General features: G+C 41.7%; 2 protein-coding genes across 2 annotated transcripts in view; both read left to right on the top strand.

The window, feature by feature from the left end:
* The first annotated feature begins 8,896 nt into the window (after window positions 1-8,896).
* Window positions 8,897-13,872, top strand: RPL24 (ribosomal protein L24). The gene is made up of 6 exons (XM_043892629.1): window positions 8,897-9,024; window positions 9,156-9,231; window positions 9,741-9,851; window positions 12,538-12,674; window positions 13,080-13,143; window positions 13,749-13,872. The coding sequence occupies exons 1-6, from the start codon at window positions 9,020-9,022 to the stop codon at window positions 13,827-13,829; spliced, it is 474 nt and encodes a 157-aa protein (XP_043748564.1). The 5' UTR covers window positions 8,897-9,019; the 3' UTR covers window positions 13,830-13,872.
* A 2,853-nt stretch (window positions 13,873-16,725) lies between these two features.
* The window catches only part of ZBTB11 (zinc finger and BTB domain containing 11), a 29,157-nt gene continuing 23,599 nt past the window's right edge, over window positions 16,726-22,283 (top strand). Inside the window, exon 1 of the mRNA XM_043892628.1 lies at window positions 16,726-17,632. Within this exon, the coding sequence (XP_043748563.1) occupies window positions 17,323-17,632 (310 nt within the window). The 5' untranslated portion in view covers window positions 16,726-17,322. The remainder of the gene's footprint in view (window positions 17,633-22,283) is intronic.

Below are 22,283 nucleotides of genomic sequence, written 5' to 3'. Positions count from 1 at the left end.
ATGGAGCTAAGGCTTAAAAGATGGGTAGACTCGAAACAGTTCTGAAGTAGAAGATGAAAAGACAGCACAGACTGCAGGTGCAGACAGGTGGTAATGAAGCTAATCTGATGGCGCCCGACAATGTGGCGCTTCCAATTCCCACTACCCACTCTTTCACCCCCTCTTGCAATCTTTATTCTGAATTTCTTCTTTCTGAGACAGCCGTGTCCAACATCTCTGATAATTTCTGTTTGAAAAAAATCCCCGTCACTCATGCTTCTAGGTTTCCAGACAATTGACTCTGTGAGCATTCCCTCCTTCCTGGATCCTCCTTCTCTCTGATTACAGCTGCTTTAACTTTAAATAAATAAAATAAACCCTGTTTCCCACTGTGTTAGTCTGAAGACAAATTTCCTAGCTCTCAAGAGGGAATTAAGACTAGGAATTTTTTTCCTTCTAATCAAGAACCCCCTTATGTAGAAAGCACAGTCTTACGATACAGGTATAAGAAAAATGTAAGCCTGAATTCTTTCTCCTACTAACCTTTGTTCCCTGGAACAGTTGGTGAAGTCTGAGGCGAGTCTCTAGGGAGGGAACGAGAAAGGGTTTACAATTCTCTCCAACTTTGCAGGGTAATGACTTGGGAGGGGGTTCCTGGAAGCCCAGAAGGTACTTGAGGACTGCAGGTTTCTGCTAGTTTACAGAAATAGCAGAACCAGAGTTTTGTTTGGTTTGTCTGACCTGGTTTCCTGAGAAAAGGGCCAAAGAACTCACTTTATGGGGTTAACTGAGTATAGTCCTAGGTCTTAAAGAGAGCGGCCATAGTCCCTGGGCATAGTCTCACATGCCCAAGTGAACCAGCAACACTTTATAATCATACCACAGACACTTCTGTACTTCAGCCTTTGCATCCAAAATCAAATTGCTGCACTTTAACTAAATTGCTTCATTTTGTGTATTCCTTAAACCCTGCACTGCACTCTCCAGGCAATTTGGAGAATTCTACTGAACAACTCCATGAACTTCTCAACAAGGCAGCATTTTTTGGCCGGCTCAGACCCCACAAGAGAGACTTTCCCTCCTATGAGCGCAGTATACTTGATCTCTGCAACAGCTGATTGCCTTGACTCATCTTCCCCATCTCTCATTCATCTGCCCATTGCTACTAGCATGATCTAAGTAAAACAACACCTTTTATCATATTGATCCCCTCCTCAAAAACTTCCCTCTCGAAATGTAACTTTCTAGGGCAATCATAACCTGGCCTGACCCTTCTTCCCACTATTCATGCCACTAGTTTTCACTTGGTGCTTTTGATTGAGGGACTGGCAAAATGAAACTTGTGTTTCAGAAAGGTTAAACTGCTCATATGACAAGGATGAATTGAAAGGCAGAGTAGTGGTAGGAAGGAGACTGTTGGAATAGTAGATGGTAACCTTTTCCAGAGTAGTTTCAGGAGAGTATTATGTACAAGTTTAGATAACACAAAGTTAAGAGACTAGGCAGACAGAAAACTGGAACAACATTTTGGATAGTGCCATTTCTCTTGACAAAAAAGATTTTCTAATTAGGGTGAGAACTTATATTTGAAAGAAGTGAGTATAACAACTTCAAAGTTTTAAAACTAAGATGTTATTAATCTAAAGAATTTTGACACTGTAAAAATTTTGAAAATGTGCCTTTTTTACAATAAAAAGCTTTTAATCTGATTTATGTTTTTTTAATGTGATTTTTTGTGATTTATGTGAAGGTTTGTTGTTCAGTCACTCAGTCGTGTCTGACTCTTTGTGACCCCACGGACTGCAGCACGCCAGGTTTCCCTGCCCTTTACCATCTCCTGGAGCTTGCTCAATTTCATGTCCATTGAGTCGGTGATGCCATCCAACCCTCTCATCCTCTGTCGTCCCCTCTCTTCCTGCCTTCAATCTTTCCCAGCATCAGGGTCTTTTCCTATGCAGAGTCGGCTCTTTGCATCAGGTGGCCAAAGTACTGGAGCTTCAGCTTCAGCATCAGTCCTTCCACAGAGTATTCAGGGTTAATTTCCTTTAGGATTGACTGGTTTAATTTCCTGGCAGCTCAAGGGACTCTCAAGAGTCTTCTCCAACAACACAGCTTGAAAGCATCAGTTCTTTAGTGCTCAGCCTTCTTTATGGTCCAACTCCCACATCTGTACATGACTACTGGAAAAACCATAGCTTTGACTATACAGACCTTTGCCAACAAAGTAATGACTCTGCTTTTTAATACACTATATAGGTTTTTCATAGTTTTGCTTCCAAGGCAAATTGCCTTTTAATTTCATGGCTGCAGTCACCTTCTGCTGTGATTTTAGAGCCCAAGAAAATAAAGTTTTACTTATCACTTTGTCTCACACTGAATTCTTTATGCAATGAGACATCAAGAACCTGAGGTTCATTATGTCCTGAGACCAGGTGTGATCTTAGTTAAAAGACCATGGGTTCAAGTCCCAGTCTGATTTACACAGTTTCAGAACCAGTGAATGATTGCCAGCTCACCGTTCTCCAAAGCAGTGAGATTACAGGAAGGCTATCAGAGCAGTCTTAAAGCATCAGTCCTAAATAGCATGAAATATCAGGGCTAAAATAATGTAGAAGAGTTTGCCATCTGATGAGATACTAAATACTTTTATTCCTCCCATATAACATATCAGCTAAAATCTGAGAAAAAGGAGAGGTGAAAGTATAAATTTCAAAAATAAAGTCACTGTAATATACTTTTCAGGTGCCTTTACCAAACTGGGAAGAAGCTGACTTTTCTTGAAAAGAATAATAAACTTAAAAAAAAAATTTTTTTTAAAGAATAATAAAGGAATCCTTGACAGTTTTATTTAATCATCTCTTTTGAATTGCTTCTAAAAGGCAGTGAAGCCTATGTAAGTGATTTATCATATTTCCAGTTGAAAATTAAGCAAATGTTTAAATAAAATGTAATTTTAATTTATACTTGGAAGACTAAGGTCTTAAAAGCTCAAAAAGTTCATTTCTATAAGAGTGGTAACTTTACTTTCTATCCCTCCCTCCCAACTTAATTCATTTTTTTTAAAGTGGTGTAATTGTTACTTTCATGTCAACTTGGCTGGGCCATAGTGCCCATAACCAGACATTAGTTTGGATGCCTTCTGTGAGTGTTTTGGGATAAGATTTTACATTTAAACTGGCAGACTTTAAGTAAAGCACATTGTCCTCCATAATGTGGGTCACCCTCATCCAATCAGCTGAAGATCTAAATATTTACAACAAAGGACTGACCTCCCAGGAACAGCGTGGAATTCTCAGGCAGACAGGCTCTGGACTTGAACTGCAACACCGGCTCCTTGCCTGCTCTTCAACCTGCCCGCCAGCCCTGCCGATTCTGTAAACCCGAGCCTTCATAATCACGTGACCCAGTTCCTTAAAAGAAACCTCTTCCTATATTTGTGCACATGGAGAACCCTGACTAGTAAAGGGGAGAGAGAAGTATTCAACCACCAATTAGATATTAAATATTGAAGTTTTCATTCTGTAATTATATATGAGGGTCCACCTCATTTGGGGTTCCATTGACATCAGCCAGAGATAGGACACATTTGGCCAATTCAGAAAAAAATTCCTCTGAAGAGAAAGAAAATCCAGAGTAACCGTAAATTATGTGTCTCTCACATACAGCATATGCCAGTGTTGCTGATATAAGTGATCTAGCTATAGTAATTATCAGACTAGCTTTCCTACATAGTTGTTTTGAGCTCAGAATGTTGCAAAAATTTTCAAAAGTTTGCAAAAAATAAGCTCCAAAGGAACCTAAATATATCTTTAGATGATCTCTTTGTCCTTCAGGATATATTTTCTATTTTAAAACAATGTAGCATGTATCAGCTTTAAAGAAAAAAAAATTACTGTAAAAATCTTAGAAAATGCAGGCAAGCAAAAAGTAAATACAAAAATCTTCCATAATTCCCCTACCCAGAGATAGTCACTGGTAACATGTTAGTGTGTTTCCTTTTAAACTATTTTTATCCACTGAACTCCCTGCCTCTGTATTTTTTTTTTTTTTTAACAAAAATGGATATATATTGTACATGGATTTGGGGCTGGCATTTTCATGTAATATGTTTTATAAATTTCCCTGTGACTTCAGTTCAGTTAAGTTGCTCAGTTGTGTCCCACTCTTTGTGACCCCACGGACTGCAGCATGTGAGGCCTTCCCTGTCCATCACCAACTCCCAGAGTTCACCCAAACACATGTCCACTGAGTCGGTGATACCATCCAACCACCTCATTCTCTGTCATCCCCTTCTCCTCCTGCCTTAAATCTTTCCCAGCATCAGGGTCTTTTCAAATGAGTCAGTTCTTCCCATCAGGTGGCCAAAGTATTGAAGTTTCAGCTTCAGCATCAGTCCTTCCAATGAATATTCAGGACTGATTTCCGTTAGGATGGACTGGTTGGATCTCCTTGCAGTCCAAGGGACTCTCAAGAGTCTTCTCCAACACTAGAGTTCAAAAGCATCAATTCTTCAGTGTTCAGCTTTCTTTACAGTCCAACTCTCACACCCATACGTGACTACTCGAAAAACCATAGCTTTGATTAAATGGACCTTTGTTGGCAAAGTAATGTCTCTGCTTTTTAATATGCTGTCTAGGTTGGTCATAACTTTTCTTCCAAGGAGCAAGCGTCTTTGAATTTTATGGCTGCAATCACCATCTGCTGTGATTTTCGAGCCCAAGAAAATAAAGTCTGTCACTGTTTCCATTGTTTCCCCATCTATTTGCCATGAAGTGATGGGACTGGATACTATGATCTTAGTTTTCTGAATGTTGAGCTTTAAGCCAACTTTTTCACTCTCCTCTTTTACTTTCATCAAGAGGCTCTTTAGTTCCTCTTCACTTTCTGCCATAAGGGTGGTGTCAACTGCATATCTGAGGTTATTGATATTTCTCCCAGCAATCTTGATTCCTGCTTGTGCTTCATCCAGCCCAGCATTTCTCATGATGTACTCTGCATATAAGTTAAATAAGCACGGTGACAATATACAGTCTTGACGTATTCCTTTCCCGATTTGCAACCAGTCTGTTGTTCCATGTTCAGTTCTAACTGTTGCTTCTCGACCTGAGAAGTACAGATTTCTCAGGAGGCATGTCAGGTGGTCTGGTATTCCCATCTCTTGAAGAATTTTCCACAGTGTGTTGTGATCCACACAGTCAAAGGCTTTGGCATAGTCAATAAACCAGATATTTTTCTGAAACTCTCTTTTTCGATGATCCAGAGGATGTTGGCAATTTGATCTCTGGTTCCTCTGCCTTTTCTAAATCAAGCTTGACCATCTGGAAGTTCACAGTTCACGTACTGTTGAAGCCCAGCTTGGAGAAGTTTGAGCATTACTTTGCTAGCATGGGAGATGAGTATAATTGTGCAGTAGTTTGAACATTCTTTGGCATTGCCTTTCTTTGGGATTGGAATGAAAACTAACCTTTTCCAGTCCTGTGACCACTGCTAAGTTTTCCAGATTTGCTGGCATACTGAGTGCAGCATTTTCACAGCATCATCTTTTAACATGCTGCACTCAAGTTATCCTTCTACCCTCAGTCTATTTAGAAAAATTCGTCTAAGTATACCAGGTATTCTCAACAGCTGTCAGAATTGGTCAGGCTGTCATAGTCCTTCTCTTTTCTTTAGCTCCTTAATTCTATTCAGATCTCTGTTAATTCATTCCTGAGAAAGTTTCCAACAGATGTTCTACTTTCTTAATATTAGTCAGCAACCTTGCTGGAGTTTCTATATCTCTTCTACCACCTTTTTAGGGTGAGTTGCTTATACAGAGTGTCCAGGAGAGGCAAATTTCCTACTTTACCCATCCTGACTTCTTGTGGCTGAACTAGTAATAAAATTAACACACAACAGATAAATAGGAGAAAAAGAAACAAATTTAATTCATGTGCAAGTGGTCTCACATAGAGTTAAGTCCTAAGTAAGAAGTGGCCAAAGCAGACAGCTTATATATTTTTTAGACAAAGGAACAATAAAAACTTGTAAGGAATTTAAGCAAAGCTTGGGCTTTGAGTAGTAAATTAGTAAAGAAATATCAAAGTCTGCTTATACGAACTTCTCTGCCATGAATTCGCTGTCTCTGGTAATAATGATGTCTTCCTATCTTTGCTACTGTACAACAAGAAAGTATGAGAGTTTTATTTCCTGCTTTCAGGGTGATAGACAGGAAGCTCAAAGTAACTTTCTTGCACCTACCAGTTTTCAACTAACCTGAATTCAAACTAACCCATATGTTATTGAGGCATAGTCTGGAGCAACCTGCTCTGAGCTCCAACTAGCAGCATAAATCAATCATTGTATTTGTTTTCTAGTCAAGTATTGTCTCCTACACAACTCATGGATTGACTTTTGCCACTCACCATCAAATGTTGGACTGTAGCCTTGGAGTACAAAACGAAACAGGGCAAAGGCTAACAGAGTTTTGACAAAAGAATGCACTGGTCATACCAAGCAACCTCTTCCAACAACCCAAGAGAAGACTCTACATGTGGACATCACCGAATGGACAATACTGAAATCAGATTGGTTATATCCTTTGCAGCCACAGATGGAGAAGCTCTATACAGTCAGCAAAAGCAAGACTGGGAGCTGACTGTGGATCAGATCATGAACTCCTTATCGCAAAATTCAGACTTAAATTGAAGCAAGTAGGGAAAACCACTAGGCCATTCAAGTATGACCTAAATTATACAGTGGAAGTGACAAATAGATTCAAAGGATTAGATGTGATAATCAGAGTGCCTGAAGAACTATGGATGGAGGTTCATAACATTGTACAGGAGGCAGTGATCAAAACCATTCACAAGAAAAAGAAATGCAAAAATGTTGTCTGAGGAGGCCCTACAAATAGCCGAGAAAAGAAGAGAAGCAAAAGGCAAAGGAAAAAAGGAAAGATACACCCATGTGAATGCAGGATTCCAAAGAATAGCAAGGAGAGATAAGAAAGCCTTCCTGAGAAACAATGCAAAGACATAGAGGAAAACAATAGAATGGGAAAGACTAGAGATCTCTTCAAGAAAATTAGCGATACCAAGGGAACATTTCATGCAAAGATGGGCACAATAAAGGACAGAAATGGTATGGACCTAACAGAAGCAGAAGATATTAAGAAGAGGTGGCAAGAATGCATAGAACTATACAAAAAGATCTTAATGACCCAGATAACCATGACAGTGTGATCACTCAGATAGAGTTAGACATCTTGGGGTGTGAAGTCAAGTGGGCTTTTGGAAGCGTCACTATGAACAAAGCTAGTGGAGGTGATGGAATTCCAGCTGAACTGTTTCAAATCCTAAAAGATGACGCTGTTACAGTGCTGCAGTCAATGTGTCAGCAAACTTGGAAAACTAGCAGTGGCCACAGGACTGCAAAAGGTCAGTTTTCATTCCAGTCCAAAAGAAAGGCAATGCTAAAGAATGTTCAAACTAGCACACAATTGCACTCATTTCACAGTTGCACTCATTTCACTTACTTACATGCAGTATTTAACTTACATGCAGAGTACATCATGCAAAATACTGGATTGGATGAAACACAAGCTGGAATCAAGATTTCAGGGAGAAATACCAATAACCTCAGATATGCAGATGACACCACCCTTATGGCAGGAAGCTAACAGGAACTAAACAGCCTCTTGTTGAAGGTGAAAGGAGAGTAAAAAAGCTGGCTTAAACTCAACATTCAAAAAACTAAGATCATGGCATCCGGTCCTATTACTTCATGGCAAATAAATGGGGAAACAATGGAAACAGTGATTTTCTTTTACTGGGCTCCAAAATCACTGCAAATGGTGACTGCAACCATGAAACTAAAAGACACATGCTTCTTGGAAGAAAAGCTGTGAGCAACCTAGACAGCATTTTAAAAAGCAGAGAGATCACTTTGCTGACAAAGGTCTGTATAGACAAAGCTATGGTTTTTTCAGTAGTCATGTATGGATGTGAGGGCTGAGCACTGAAGAATTGATGCTTTAGAACTGTGGTGCTGGGGGAGACTCTTGAGAGTCCCTTGGACTGCAAGTAGAGATCAGAAATCAGCCCAGAATATTCATTGAAGGACTGATGCTGGAACTGAAGCTCCAATACGTTGGCCACCTGATGGAAAGAGCTGATTCAATGGAAAAGACCCAGATGCTGGGTCAGATTGATGGCAGGAGGAGAAGGGGCCGACAGAGGATGAGATGGTTGGATGGCACGACCAACTCTATGGACATGAGTTTGAGCAAGCTCTGGGTGATAGTGAAGGGCAGGGAAGCCTAGCAAGCTGCATTCAATGGGGTTGTAAAAAGTTGGATATCACTGAGCGACTGAACAACAACAAATCAAATGCTGAAATATCTAGCATCACAAAACGTTCAAATCATCCAGGCATTGGCCCTCCTGTTGGGACTGGGCAGAGAGGTGCCTTCTCCAGACAAGGTTTTCTTAGCAATCACCGGCGGCCAATCCCCCTCTCCACCCCCAATAGGTGGCAGCCGAGCAAACGAACTCCTCCACTCCTAGCAGTCACCAGCTCGCAATACTTTGGCGCTCACTTAATAGAGATTTAGTAAACTGAAGAAGTCGATGTATGCAAATGCTTTAGCACGAGTGCTGGCAAAATGAGATTTTAGATTTTACCTGCAGGGTATTCATCTGGGCATCATTAAATTATGAGAAGTAGAGGAGAAAGGACCCCCGTCTCTGCAGTTCACATTTCCTGCAGTAGGACGTGGCTCTTAGAATTACTCAAACCAATTGCCTGCCTGCCTATCTGCTTGACTGTCCTTCCCACTTTGCCTGCAGAGGCTCGATAGCCTCTAGCGCAATTATTCCAGGCGAAGCGGACAGCAGCTGGGGAAGTCTAGATTTGTGGCCCCGGCGACGTGACGTCATCACAGAGGGCCGGGCTCAGGGAAAAGAATTGTGGGAGGAGAGTGCCTTCCACGACCTTATAAGGCCTCTTCCCATAATCCTTTCCTTCTCTTCGCCATCTTTCCTTTTCCCCAGCGCTAGCAACCATGAAGTAAGAAGGAACCCTCCATCCCAATCCTCTTCCATCTTCGCTCTGAGCGCCTGTCCAGCATCCCAGGCATGGCCTGTCCTTGCCAAAGATACCCGCTATCCCAGCTAAGGGGCTTTCTCTTTTCGTTACAGGGTCGAGCTGTGCAGTTTCAGCGGGTACAAGATCTACCCAGGACACGGCAGGCGCTACGCCCGAACCGACGGGAAGGTGAACGGCCGCGTGGGCTAAACGTACCGTGTACTTTTAAAGAAAGACCGGTCTCATTCGGTCTAAGCCGGGTCCTTTAGCACGTCACTGTTGGTGCCTGAAAAGCTTGAACCGGGACCCTGTGTGCGGTGTTTGTCAGAAGCCTCTAAGTCAGTCAGTCTTGAGCTTGATCAAATGTAGATGGTCGGAAGTTAGGAGTTTGTATAATTTTAATGTTCTGGTGTAACAGCAGTGGGCCAGCGAGAACCTGGCTATTTTTATGGATATCAGGTCCATCTCAGGAGGGGCACGATCCCTCCCGGAATTTGACACCCTACCCCTCAGTATGAACGTAGGTTTGTCTCCTCTCGGGAAAAGACAGGGCCAAACGCAGAGACGGTTTCTTGCCAGTTCTGTGACACAAGCCTTTTGGTCTGCATGGGTCTCAATTTTGTAAAATGGGAGGATGTCACTAGAATATTTACTAATAATTTCAAGCTCAGGCCTCTACTTTGAACTTGTCATGACAGGTTTTCCAGTTTCTTAATGCAAAATGTGAGTCGGCATTCCTTTCCAAGAGGAATCCTCGTCAGATCAACTGGACTGTCCTCTACAGAAGAAAACACAAAAAGGGACAGTCGGTAAGTGAAACGCACTTTGTTAATGTTGTTCTAAAGTTGTTAAAACTCTTGAGCGTCAGCTGCTGCTTTACAAAACTAATTAAATGAGACGGTATGTGAAAATACTCTAAAACTGTTGAGCATCAAACAGTGAAGTGAGAATGATTGTAAGGATTGCCTCCTTGTATCTTCAGCTCACAGTAAAAATTGAGTTGAAATTTGACAGCATCCCCTTTCCAGAGTTAGTCAATTACCATAAAGCTCAGGTGAGTTATAGGGCACTGTGGAAGTGTTTAAGATGTTTGAGTGGAAGCTCAAATAGTTCTTATGGAAACTTGTTATTGGTTATAATGCTTACAGAATTATTCCTAATGTAGGTATCATATCGTGAAGTCTTCCAGCATATTAGTTAGTTCTTAAGATTGGATGTGTTTTTAATTTATAGCCACTCTGCCTCTTTGTTGCTGCTCTGTGACTTTCTCTAGTTGCCGTGTGGGGTGCGGGGTGGGGTGGCTTCTCCTTGGGGAACGCAGGCTCTAGTCCTATGGGCTCAATAGTTGTGTCTCAGCGACTTAGTTGCTCCAGACAGGTGGAATCTTCCTGGGCCGAGAATGGAACCTGTGTCCCCTGCATTGGCAGTGGATTCTGAACCACTTTACCACCAGGGAAGTTCTGGATGAGTTTTTTGGAGTGGTCTTTTAGGTTGATGAAAGAGATTTTTGAGAAAAAGTTTGAGTGTCATGGCAAGAAAATTATTATGGGAATTCAGAGGAAAGGAGAATTCTAAATTAAAAGTGAATGTGGGGAAAAAAGTGTGGAGAAGGAAGAAAGGCTGGGAAATTTCATAGAGGAGCATGGCGGGTTACAGTCCATGGGGTCGCAGAGGCAGACACAGACAGTCAACAACAACAAAGTCTAACACAATGTGTTTAAAAAACCCGTGAATGTGACATTAGGATTAGGATGGCCCTTATCCAAACGGGGAGGGTTGGTGGGAGGAATTACAGATTTGGTGGTGTTGAGATATTGGAACCCTGTGCATTGCTGAATGAAGATGGTGTAGGCACTGTGGAAAGTGGTTTGGCAGTTTCTCAAAAAGTTAGAGAATTACCATCATATGATCCAGCAGTTCCAGTTCTAGGGCTGTATATATTAGAGAGGATTATAGGCAGGGATTTGAATAGATAAACGTGTATGCTGATGTTTGTAGCTCTATTACAATGGAAACAATCAAATGCCCCATCAGTGGATGAATGGATAATAAAATGTGATGTGTGCGTACTAAGTCACTTCATTTGTGACTGTTGCTTCAGTCATGTTTGACTCTTTGCAACTCTGGACAGTAGCCCGCCAGGCTCCTCTGTCCATGGGATTCTCCAGGCATGAATACTGGAATGGGTTTCCGTGATCCCCGCTCCAGGGGACTTGGTCACCCAGGGATCGAACCTGTGTGTCTCTTGTTTCCTGCATTAGCAGGCGGGTTCTTTTCCACTAGCCACCTGGGAAGCCCTTATTTAACGGGTGCAGTTTGTTTTGTATTGTGAAAAAGTACTGGAGACAGAAATGGTGTTTGCACAACACTGCAAAGGTACCTAATGCCACTGAATTATACCCTTAAAAATACTTTAGAATGATTAATTTAATGTTGTATATATTTTACCACAATAAGAAAAAATGTTTTTAAGTGGATTTGAGAAATTATAAATAGGTAAATACTAGCATTTTATCCAGTAAGATTTCATCTTGATAAAAATTTTAAAATGAGCATTTGGCTAACCACAAATGTGTCCTCTTTTCTCCATATGTCCCATTAAAAATTTTAAGATATTTTGCATATCCCTGCCTTAATAAACAGTTCATTTTATTTTTCCTTGGACTTAAAGCCAAGATCTTTCTTATAAGCACTGTATTATAGATTTCTAATATAGAATCTGCAGCAAATGTTTGAATTATATTGATACTCAAACATTCCTTAACATTTGGTGGCTTTCCTGTCTTCATCAGTTTTATAACTTGACTATTTCTCCCAGTGTCAGTACTTTGAGTAAAAACAAATCAGTTTGAGGTTAATTTTTTTTCCAGAAGCACATTCTTTATCATGAACAATCATACTAAAATTGCTTTTAAAAATTGCTTTTAAAGTACCATTCAGTTAATTTTCTTAGAGTTTAACTTTGTCTTTTTAAATAAAGTAGGAAATAATGGTCAGCATTTGTAACAGATGGCTTAACCAATTTATAATTGGAAAACTTACCTGCATATTGCAGTATTTTATATATAGATGCTTTAAAAATTTATTTGTATATCTCATTTCAAGTAATTGCATGAATTGTTTCGGGAGTTTTTTTTTTTCTTCTGGGTGGTGCTGTGCAGCATGTGGAATGTCAGTTTCCCAACCAGGAATTAAAACTGAGCCACTGGCAGTGAAAGCTCAAAGTCCTAACCACTCGGCCACCAGGGAACTCCCTGGTGTGGTCTGAATTGTGTTCTCCCCAAAATTCACATGTTGAAAACTTGACCTCTGAGGTGATGGTTAGGAGGTGGGACCTTTGAGAGATGAAACAGTCATGAGGGCGGAGCCCCCATGAATGGGATTGGTGCAGAAGGTCCAAGGGAGAGCTCCTTTGCCGTCTCCTGACATTTCATGTCTCCCCCACATTCCTGAGGGAAGGTTTCTCAGCATGCTCACCATCTTTCTGTTCTGTAGGAAGAAATTCAAAAGAAAAGAACTCGCCGTGCAGTCAAATTCCAGAGGGCCATAACTGGTGCCTCTCTTGCTGATATAATGGCCAAGAGGAATCAGAAACCTGAAGTTAGGAAGGCTCAACGAGAACAAGCTATCAGGTGAGAAATCTCACTATGAGTTTCAGTCACTGACATGGAATTTAGATTATGTATGGGTTTACAGAATAGAATCTTAATCTGATGTTATTTTGTGTTGTGATACTTGAATCTTTATAGAGATTGTCCGTTGTACATGTTCGTGTTTAATAATACAGAAGTTTATACTGTAAGTCTAAATGATTTGTTGAAATTCTGAATGCAATTATAAAGGTACTATACAGTTTCTAATGTTAAGTTGATGTGGTTAATTACATTTGTTAATAAATCCTTTGGCTTTATCATACAAATAACTGCAGGTGGTGAAGGAATATGTTATTTCCACTTTTCCCAAACATTAGCCTTTTGTTAATAAGCTGTACCCTTAAGGAGTAAAGTGTTTTTTGCTTGTTCTTTTTAACTCCACAGGGCTGCCAAGGAAGCAAAAAAGGCTAAGCAAGCATCTAAAAAGACAGCAATGGCTGCTGCAAAGGTAATTATCGGATTGTCTTAAGATTTCTCATTTAGAGCAACAGGAGAATTTATTTTTAACCCAAATTGTGGTAAATGAAGTGTAAGGCTTTAATGAAAGTGATGTCCATGATTGGTTTTTGGGTGAGTGATTCAGGACTCCAAAGAGGTCCTTTGTTAGAGCCTTAAATGAGTCTGTAAGTGCTACATAGAAACGAGAGAAAGGCAAATAATGTTTATTTTGAAATAATTCTAGATTTTTCAGTAAAAATTTTCTGTAATTGTATAGAATTTACTCAGTTTTTATCAGTGTTAAACCATTTAGATACCATAATAAAAATTTCAATACCAGAAAATTACCATTGGACCTTTTTCTGTTCTTAGGATATAATTGAGGATCCCACACTGCATCACATCTCAGTTACTTCAATCTTACCTCTTTGGCTTTCATTTATATTTCATATAAAGGTAGAATTTTAACTTTTGAGGGGAGTTCTTTATATTAGGAACACAAATAATTAGGTAGGAAAGTAATTAGGTTACAAACAACATGGGCATAAGAGCAGTGATTGAAACAAAAAACAAACTCAGGTGGAGTAATGCCACCAACATGTTCTCTTTTTACAGGCTCCCACAAAGGCAGCACCCAAGCAAAAGATTGTGAAGCCTGTGAAGGTTTCTGCTCCTCGAGTTGGTGGAAAACGCTAAGTTGGCAGATTGGATATTTAAATAAAGATCTGATTATAATATAGATTGTGGTGGAATTTTTACTCTTAAAGCAGGCATGTTTGGCCTACACTGTAATAGCAGTTAAGAATTTAAGAGCTAAGTATTCTTTAAAGAGTTCATTTCTCAGGAATAATGCCTTCTACTACTCCTAATATAAGTTTCTTAGATGGAGAGATGTTAAATATTTATCTCTAAATAAGATCTGTATGGTTAAATGCAGTCCTTACTCACCTGAGGCTGTAAGGACACATTACACATTATGTTGCATTATGTAGATTTTAGACTGCATTTTGTTGTATAGATTGTAGTCCAGGTTGATTGCTAAAAGATTGCGTTTTTGTTTTTTTCTTTTCCTGTCACTTCTGTTAGCAAAAAGTAAGCATTTTAATGGGTTGTTTTCTTGTTAAACTACCCTTTTCCATGATAGACACATTTCATTACTGGGGATGCCTTTGGTTCTCTAGTATCTCAACTTTTAACCATTTTCTTATAGCTGAGCTAAAGCTACTTAAAACTCACCTTTATTATCTGCTCTCACTTCCAGAAAATAAGCTTAAATGAAGACTACACTTTTGTAGGGAGGAAGAGTCTGTGGTGTGATGCTCGTGGCATCTTAGTTCCCAACCAGGGATTGAAATCCCAGGCCCATAGAAGTGAATTCGCTGCTGGACTGCCATGGAATTCCCCAAGGATGCAATACTCGAGGATCTTGAGTATTCTTAGAAAAAATAGTTCTTGAGTTGGGAGTCTGGCAGAGCTGTCCTTAAAATTGCAAAAATGTCTTGAGTAGCCTGCTGATGATCAAGTTACAAGTTACTATATTATGTAATTGTTATATGAAAAATAGTAATCATAATTGGTGTTAAGAGGCTTGCACATCTATGAAAATTAGATCATCCAATGTACCATCACTTTTAAGTCGCAAGGATACAACAAGAAATAAACAACATCCTCATGAGAAACATGATTTTCTGTATAGGAAGAGTTAAATTTTATTTATTTTTCCCCTGCACCCTGTGGCATGTGGGATCTTAGCTTCCTGACCAGGAGTGGAACCCACACTCCCAGCACTGGAAGGCTGAGTCTTAACCACTTGACTCCTGAAAAAGCCCCTATTGTAATTTTTTAAAATGAAATTTTAAGAAAAAAGGTCAATCAAAATACTCAACATGAATACAGAGCTACATGTTCTTACTTTTGAACACAATAAAATGTCCCCTTAAAGTACTGCTTTTCTGGTCTTAAATATCTGAAAATGGAACTGCCCAATTCTGATTATCTTTCAGTCATGAATAGCTTAAAGTTTAGGAGGATATAAACACTAACTGAAACTGTTAGTCACTCAGTCATGGGAACCCCATCGACTATGGCTTGCCAGGCTCCTCTGTCTATGGAATTCTCCAGGCAAGAATTCTGGAGTGGGTTACCATTTCCTTCTCCAGAGGATCTTCCCGACCCCGAGATCCAACATGGGTCTCTCCTGTATTGCAGGCAAGTTCTCTACCATCTGAGCCACCAGGGAAACCCAAAACACCTATTTTCATGGGACAGCAAGTTTAGCTTTTCTCAGTAAGACCACTGGACCACTTGTATAACATGTTATTAAAATGCTTCTCTATTGGCTCGAAGGCACAGGAGAATCTCTGGTTGTGTTTGGCATGAGAGGTTATTTCTAACTTAGCTTCTCTTGGTCGTCCAGAAATTGTTTACTTAACATTTTAATCTATTTACATCAGTTTTAAAAGACGTCTATTTCACAGTGAAACTGAAACAGACACATCCCATGGAGAGTGGGTTTGGACATGCCTCCCTCCCCTAACTGTGGTCTGAAATGAGTGGCCCAAAGTAAACCCTGTGTTTGGTAGTGTGGCTCATGTCATCTGCGTGAACTTCGGAATCCCTAGTTCAAACACTAGCTTGGGGCTTCCCTGGTGGCTCAGAGGGTAAAGCGTCTCCCTACAATGCGGGAGGCCTGGGTTCGATGCCTGGGTCAAGAAGATCCCATGGAGAAGGTAAATGGCAACCCACTCCAGTATTCTTGCCTGGAAGATCCCATGGACGGAGAGGCCTGGTAGGTGACAATCCATGGGGTCACAAAAAGTCAGACACGACTGAGCGACTTCACTTTTCAAGTAAACCCCAGGCCTGTTAGTTGTATTTTGCCTCAGGGACTCGGAGCTCAGGTAGCTACAGCCAGAATATTCAAGTGCCTTAAGTATGCCATTTGTTAATTGCTGTAGTCCCCACTGGCAAGTGCCTTGGAGACCGAGTGTACCCCCCTTTCTGAGCCCACTGCTTTCACCTGCAGTCGGCCCTCACCTGTCTCCGCAGGGCTCAGCGCCTCACTCGGCGACTGCAGATCTAGGCAGGGTCAGGAGAGGGTTGGCTCGGAGTTTTCAGGCTCCAGTAAAGCACCTAAGTGCCAGACCCCGGATGGTTTGGAATGTCGTAGGCCTGAGTCTCCTAACTGCGAGGCAGACAACCCACGGAGAGGTGACCAGGGCGACCGCTCCCGTCTACCAGTGAAAAATCTGACATAGGACCTACACCTCACCTTGGAAAGTGCAGTTCGAATCGCCGTGGCCTTTGGTGCATTCAGTATATGTTGGGTGTAAAACGGAGTGTTTTTCTCCCCCAAGCTGTAAAAAAAACAAGTGCTAGCTCCTCTTCACCGCTCCTTGCCAACATGATTGACTTAATAGGTATAAAATCGTCACTACATAAGCTGATCACTGCAGAAAAATATCGACTATCCAACGGGTAGTTTGGAACCAGCAATAGCTTAGAAACTACAGTAACTCCTACCACGGATAAATTTAAATTTTGTTAACACTTGACAGGAAACTACATTTCCATGTGAAAGGACTTATTTGGTCTTAAATTCAGTGGCTATTATAGACCTCAATATATTTTATGTTTTCGGTTGTCTCAAAACGCAGACGGAGAAGACTCCTTTGCACCTTGGGGTATCAACCGGGGTTAACAACTGCCCAGCGGCTCCTACACGTGCTCAGAGCAAGGGAAAGAAGGGGAAAATAAAAAAAGGGAAACTGCCAGGACTTAATATGTCTGCTCAAAATCACTTGGCTCTCCCAGGAAGGGCCTACCCGCTTCCAAAATGTCCGCCCGCAGTCCTGACGTCACTCAGTCGGCTAGATCAAGCCAGAAAGCCATTGCGCTCCAATCAGGGCTCAGCTCCCTCACCCACTGCCCTTGATTTGCGTCACTTCCGGTGGTGCAGCAGCCATTTTGTCAGTCGCCAGCGGATCCCGCGCGCTGGAGAAGTGCAGTTCCTCCTGGTTACCGACTCGTCCGTTCTCCCTCTGCGCTGCGGGTGCCGTCGAAGAGCACTCACTGTAGACACAACGGGTCCTTCCCATAGTACCGCCGCTGCTGTTGCATCCGCCCGGAGCTAGTGCGCTGTCTTCCTTCCCTGCCACTGACAGGCACCCTCAGGGAGCCGCCGTCAGCGATGTCAAGCGAAGAAAGCTACCAGGCCATCCTGCGCTACCTGACGAACGAGTGCGAGCCGTACGCGCCAGGCACCGAGGGCAATGTCAAGCGTAAAATCCGCAAGGCGGCCGCGTGCTACGTGGTGCGGGACGGGACCCTGTACTACCAGCGGCGGCAACGGCATCGCAAGACGTTCGCCGAGCTGGAGGTGGTGCTGCAGCCCGAGCGGCGCCGCGGGCTCATCGAGGCTGCGCACCTGGGCCCGGGCGGCACTCACCACACCCAGCATCAGACCTGGCACGACTTGTCCAAGACGTATTGGTGGCGAGGTACGACCTCGCCCGCGGCGAGAGGGCGGGCGGGCTGGCGGCTCGGTCCCAGGCAAGGCCCGCAGGCGGAGGCAGGCCCGTCTGTGCATCCGCGAGTGTGAGGTTCCCCGCAGCCTCCCCCCGGACTCCGCTCACCGACCTAGCCTAACCTGTGCCCGGCGGCGGAGCGCCTGCCAGGCAGAGCCCAGAGGGTGGGGGACGCGAAAGGAGCCGCACTTCCCACAGGAAGGAGGCCGGGGAAGCTGGGGGCGGGCCCTGGCCTGGGGTGGGGCGAAGGGGGCTTCCCCGGGGGCCGGACCAGCCGCGGGGAGGGGCCGCGACGCGCGGGCTGCCTTGGGCCCGCCTCCTTCGGCCGCGCGGGGTGAGGCGGCTCCTTCCCTTCGCGGAAGCTTCTGGGCGGCCGTTGCGGATGGTGCGCTTTAAACGCCTGTTTACGCTGATGGTTTGGGGGTAGCATGGTCCGCCCCCAGCCCCAGCCGCTTTCTGCGAAGCCTTCCCCTAAGCGTGTCGGCCGGTGAACTTGAGGTTTTGCGGACCTACTTACCAGGGTTCATGATTGTACTATACCGCATATAGCACATACCGCGTATACCGTGAATAAGGAATCATGCAGTTTTGTGCAGCAGTGATTCGACTGTGGGACCAATCATTTGAGCCTAGTTTTTAGGATAGGAATGTAATAGATGCTCTCAATTCTGAATATTTTAATATTATTCTCTTTGATATTGTGAAGAGTGCTTTGGAAACAGGCACTACGTCAACCCAGAAAAGATGCGGTTTCTGTGATTGTTGTGGTCCGGGGGAGTGTGACTCTATAGAGTTTGATTCCTTGGGAGCCAGGTTAGGGAAGGAGAGAACCCTTGGTTAGTTGGTTGGTTTTTACCGCCCTCTCCAAAAAGTTGATGAGTATTCAGACTGTTCGGTTATAATTAATAAAAGTTTGCAGGCCTATAGAAGAGGTTTTGTTAGGAAGGATTCCGTATGGCTCTACAGAAATTAACTTACGGTAACTTACCTGTGAGTTAGGAAGTTCGACGACTGAATAGTTTCTCAAAGTTCTTTTCAGTTTATGAAATTTGTTGAATATTTCGTTTTGCTGCTTTGGTGTTTTCAAAAACAGCCCAGCTTTGTATTCTAACCCTTAATTTATATTGCATTTTAAACCAACATCTAAATTAAGTTCCTGTAAAGCGACAACTGTGAAGGAATAATACGAAGTAAATGCTGCAGTTTGTTAAGATTGATTTGTTTAGAGAGAGAACAACGTCTCAGGTTTAATATTTTATGGCATGTTAATATAATTATAGCTGAAGATAATACAGGTCAAGTTTTTGCACTGTAATTTTGCTGAGCACTAATTTCGTATACATATACACGTGTACATATCATGAACACGAATATTCGTGTATATGTGTTCAGTCGTGTCTGACTCTCTATGACCCCATGGACTGTAGCCCGCTGGGCTGCTCTGTCAGTGCAATTTTTCAGGCAAGATTTCTGGAGTCGGTTGCCATTCCCTTTTTCAGGGGATCCTCCCACCCCAGAGATCCAGCCGGTGTCTCTTGCCTCTCCTGCATTGGCAGGCGGATTTTTTACTTTTGCACCACCTGGGAAGCCTATCACCTATTTAAGCTTCATCAAACCATGTAAATTGGAAACATTAATGTCTCTGTATTGCAGATGGGAAAATTAAAAGCGCCAGGAGCTGATCTTTGGGATTTTAGACTTTTCTTTACTATTATATGGTGCTAAACAGAGTTTAGTGTTCAGAATTTTCCTTCCCTAAATTGATTATCTGTGAGTGACAGCTAATCTAGTATTTTGGTTTTTTTAGTATGCAGTGTCTTAAAAGACAAACCCCCCCGAGACTCTGTTTATGTTCGTTTTTTTAAAATAAGAAATACATTGATGGTTGTGTAGAATTTTGTAGTCCTTAAATGTCCAGACAGCTGTTCTCTTAAGTTTTGTACTAAACCGCAGAACTCAGAGGCTCTGAGATCCTTTAAGAGAATCCCCAAAGTCAAAATTATATTCGTAGTAATACGAAGGCACTATTTTCCTTTTCACCCATTGTCTCAGGAGTATTCAGTGGAGTTCTCCAGAGACTATATCACGTGTGCTATATGGCATTATATTGAATGCATGTATGATCGTGTCTTTTGTTAAACGACACATTAAAAAGATAGGCAAAACTGTAAAGTAGCACCGCTTTTCTCACTTATTTTTTTTATGTTTTGGTAAATAGTATTTTTCATATAAATGCTATTTTTGTTAACATGTAATGAGTTTATCATACTATTTTCTCTCATTGGTTTTTTTCTTAATTTAGGATGATAATTCATAGTCAATAAGTATAAGAAGAGTTTGCTCTCGATTATTAGCTATTCATTTTCATGTTTATTACATGAACACGTTGCTTGTTTATTTGTTACTAAGTCTATTAAAATTGACAACACTAGGGACTTCCATGATAGTCTAGTGGTTCCCTGCTCAGGGAACTAAGATCCAGCATGCCCCTCAGGGCAGCTAAAAAGAAAAAAGAAATTAGCAAAACTATATAGAGAGAAAAATAAACGTCCTTTGACCTGGAACTGATATTGATAAAACAAACATTTTTAATTATTAGTTTTTAATGTGTCATACACTGCAAATGGACTCTCAGATTTATATTCAAAGTTCTCTAGACTGTCTGGGAGCAAACAAGACTTGATCAATGTAGATACCAAGAAAAAAACCATTTCAGAGTCAAGGATAGTTTACTGGAATTCTTTAATTATGCTGCTTTTCCTAGAATGCTGCCCTCATAAACACTGCCATTATATCCTGGTACTTGGGCCAGTTTGTAGCAACTTCACCTGTTTGAGCACAGTGAAAAACGATGACTCAATGTCTAATGTTGACATACATACAGCAAATTTATTTACGAATGTAAGATATTAATAGATATAATCACCTTCTCAACCCCTTATTTTATTCTATATTGTAATCATATGCTGGAGTTTCAAAATAAATGACTCCCCTGCCTCAGTCAAATGCTGACTCATGGGGATCTACAGTGAATGCAGAATTTGAAGAAAAAATTGAATTAGTAGAAAAAAAGATTAAGCTAGCAAAATCATGTAATAGATTAAATTAGCTATATACAGAGCTTTGTACCCAAGGAACTGACTTGTTCTATGGGGATAAATCAAAGCTGCCATTATCTAATCTAGAAAAAGAGGGTATAATCCTTGAAAACCCATCAAGAACTGGGTCTGTGTAAATACAGCTGTAACTATTTTGTAACTTGGAAGGAAAAAACAAACAAACCTGAATGACTAATACAGGAAGGAGCTAGAAATAGGAGCCAGTACTCTAGGTCTCACCACTGATGGGGAAGGGAGAGGTTCTTGAACAGTTGACAGGAGCAAATTGTCCGTTCTGGTACATCAACCAGAATGAGCAGTGGTCCTCAACCCTGCCCAGTTTCGTCTCCCAAAGAACATCTGTGTCCAGAGACTTTCGGTTGTGTAACTGGTGGTGGTGGCTGTGGGGTGGCCGTTGACTGACGTCTGGTTGGGTAGAGGCAGGGATGCTCCTAAACAGCTCACAGTATGCGGGACAGGACAGCCTACTCACCTCTCCCTGCCCCCCAGCAAGAAGCATCTGGCCCCAAATGTCTAACACTTACGTCGTAGTAGTAGTTACCTCATATCAGACACTGTTCAAAGTGACTTAGAACTATTAATATTTTATCACTGTAACACTCTGTGAGGTAAGTGCTCTTACCCCATTTTACAGATGATGATAACACAGGCCCAGAGAGGTTAGTAACTTGGAACATGGTCACAAAGCTGGTCAGTGGATTCTAATTTTCCTGCATAAAGTAGTTCTCTACCCCTTGTGGTAATTACCCAGTCTCAAAATGAAAATACTCACTCAAATATGTTGATGTTTTTTCAGTGATTAATTTGAGTCAGATTCAGCTCTAGGCAAGCTCAGGAAATCAGGTCCCTGAATCTGTAAAGCTGGATTTAAAATGATCCCATCGGAGCACCAACACTTGAGTTAAAGGACCTGTGAAACAGGTTGATTTCTTTGGACAATTGACCCACTCTCATACAGTAATTAATCTTTTTTTGTGTGTGCAACGTCTCCTTGTGTTTTTCATTCTTCTTTAATTTTTATTTTGACTGCCCAGGGTCTTCCTTGCGGTGTGTGGGCTCTCTAGTTGCGGAGTGCAACCTTAGTTCCCTGGCAGCTTGTAGAATATCTGTTCCACAGCCAGGGATCTAACCGGATTCCCCTTCATTGGAAGATAGATTCTCAACCACTGGACCACCAGGGAAGTCCCAGTAGTTTTCATTTGGTTCATATGCTTTCTCTGTAATTTCTCCAGTGGTTTGAACTCAATTGGTTTTAGTTTGATTAATATTAATGAAATGTCCGCTGTATGCAGAATATGCTGAACTGTGTAGCATTGTAAAATTTTTTGGAAATACAACCAAAGTTAATTAGAAAAAGCCGTTTCTTCTTGTCATCTTTATTTTGGACTTGGAAATTTCCATATATATATTCTCATCTCTCTCTTCTCCCACTCACATACCCGTGGGTCCTTTTACCACTTTAAGCTTTTGTAAGTGTACAGTTCAGTGACATTAAATGCACACCG

Source organism: Cervus elaphus, chromosome 31 (assembly GCF_910594005.1).
Source record: "Cervus elaphus chromosome 31, mCerEla1.1, whole genome shotgun sequence".
Lineage (NCBI taxonomy): Eukaryota > Metazoa > Chordata > Mammalia > Artiodactyla > Cervidae > Cervus > Cervus elaphus.
The sequence above is the reverse complement of the archived record's forward strand: the minus strand, read 5'-3'. Positions and strand labels throughout refer to the sequence as shown.

What these genes read in the sequence shown, in the direction of transcription:
- RPL24 (XM_043892629.1), top strand. An exon ending in ACGCCCGAACCGACGGGAAG is followed by an intron (nt 9,232 to 9,740) that starts GTGAACGGCCGC and finishes TTGTCATGACAG; the next exon opens with GTTTTCCAGTTTCTTAATGC. An exon ending in CAGCAATGGCTGCTGCAAAG is followed by an intron (nt 13,144 to 13,748) that starts GTAATTATCGGA and finishes CTCTTTTTACAG; the next exon opens with GCTCCCACAAAGGCAGCACC.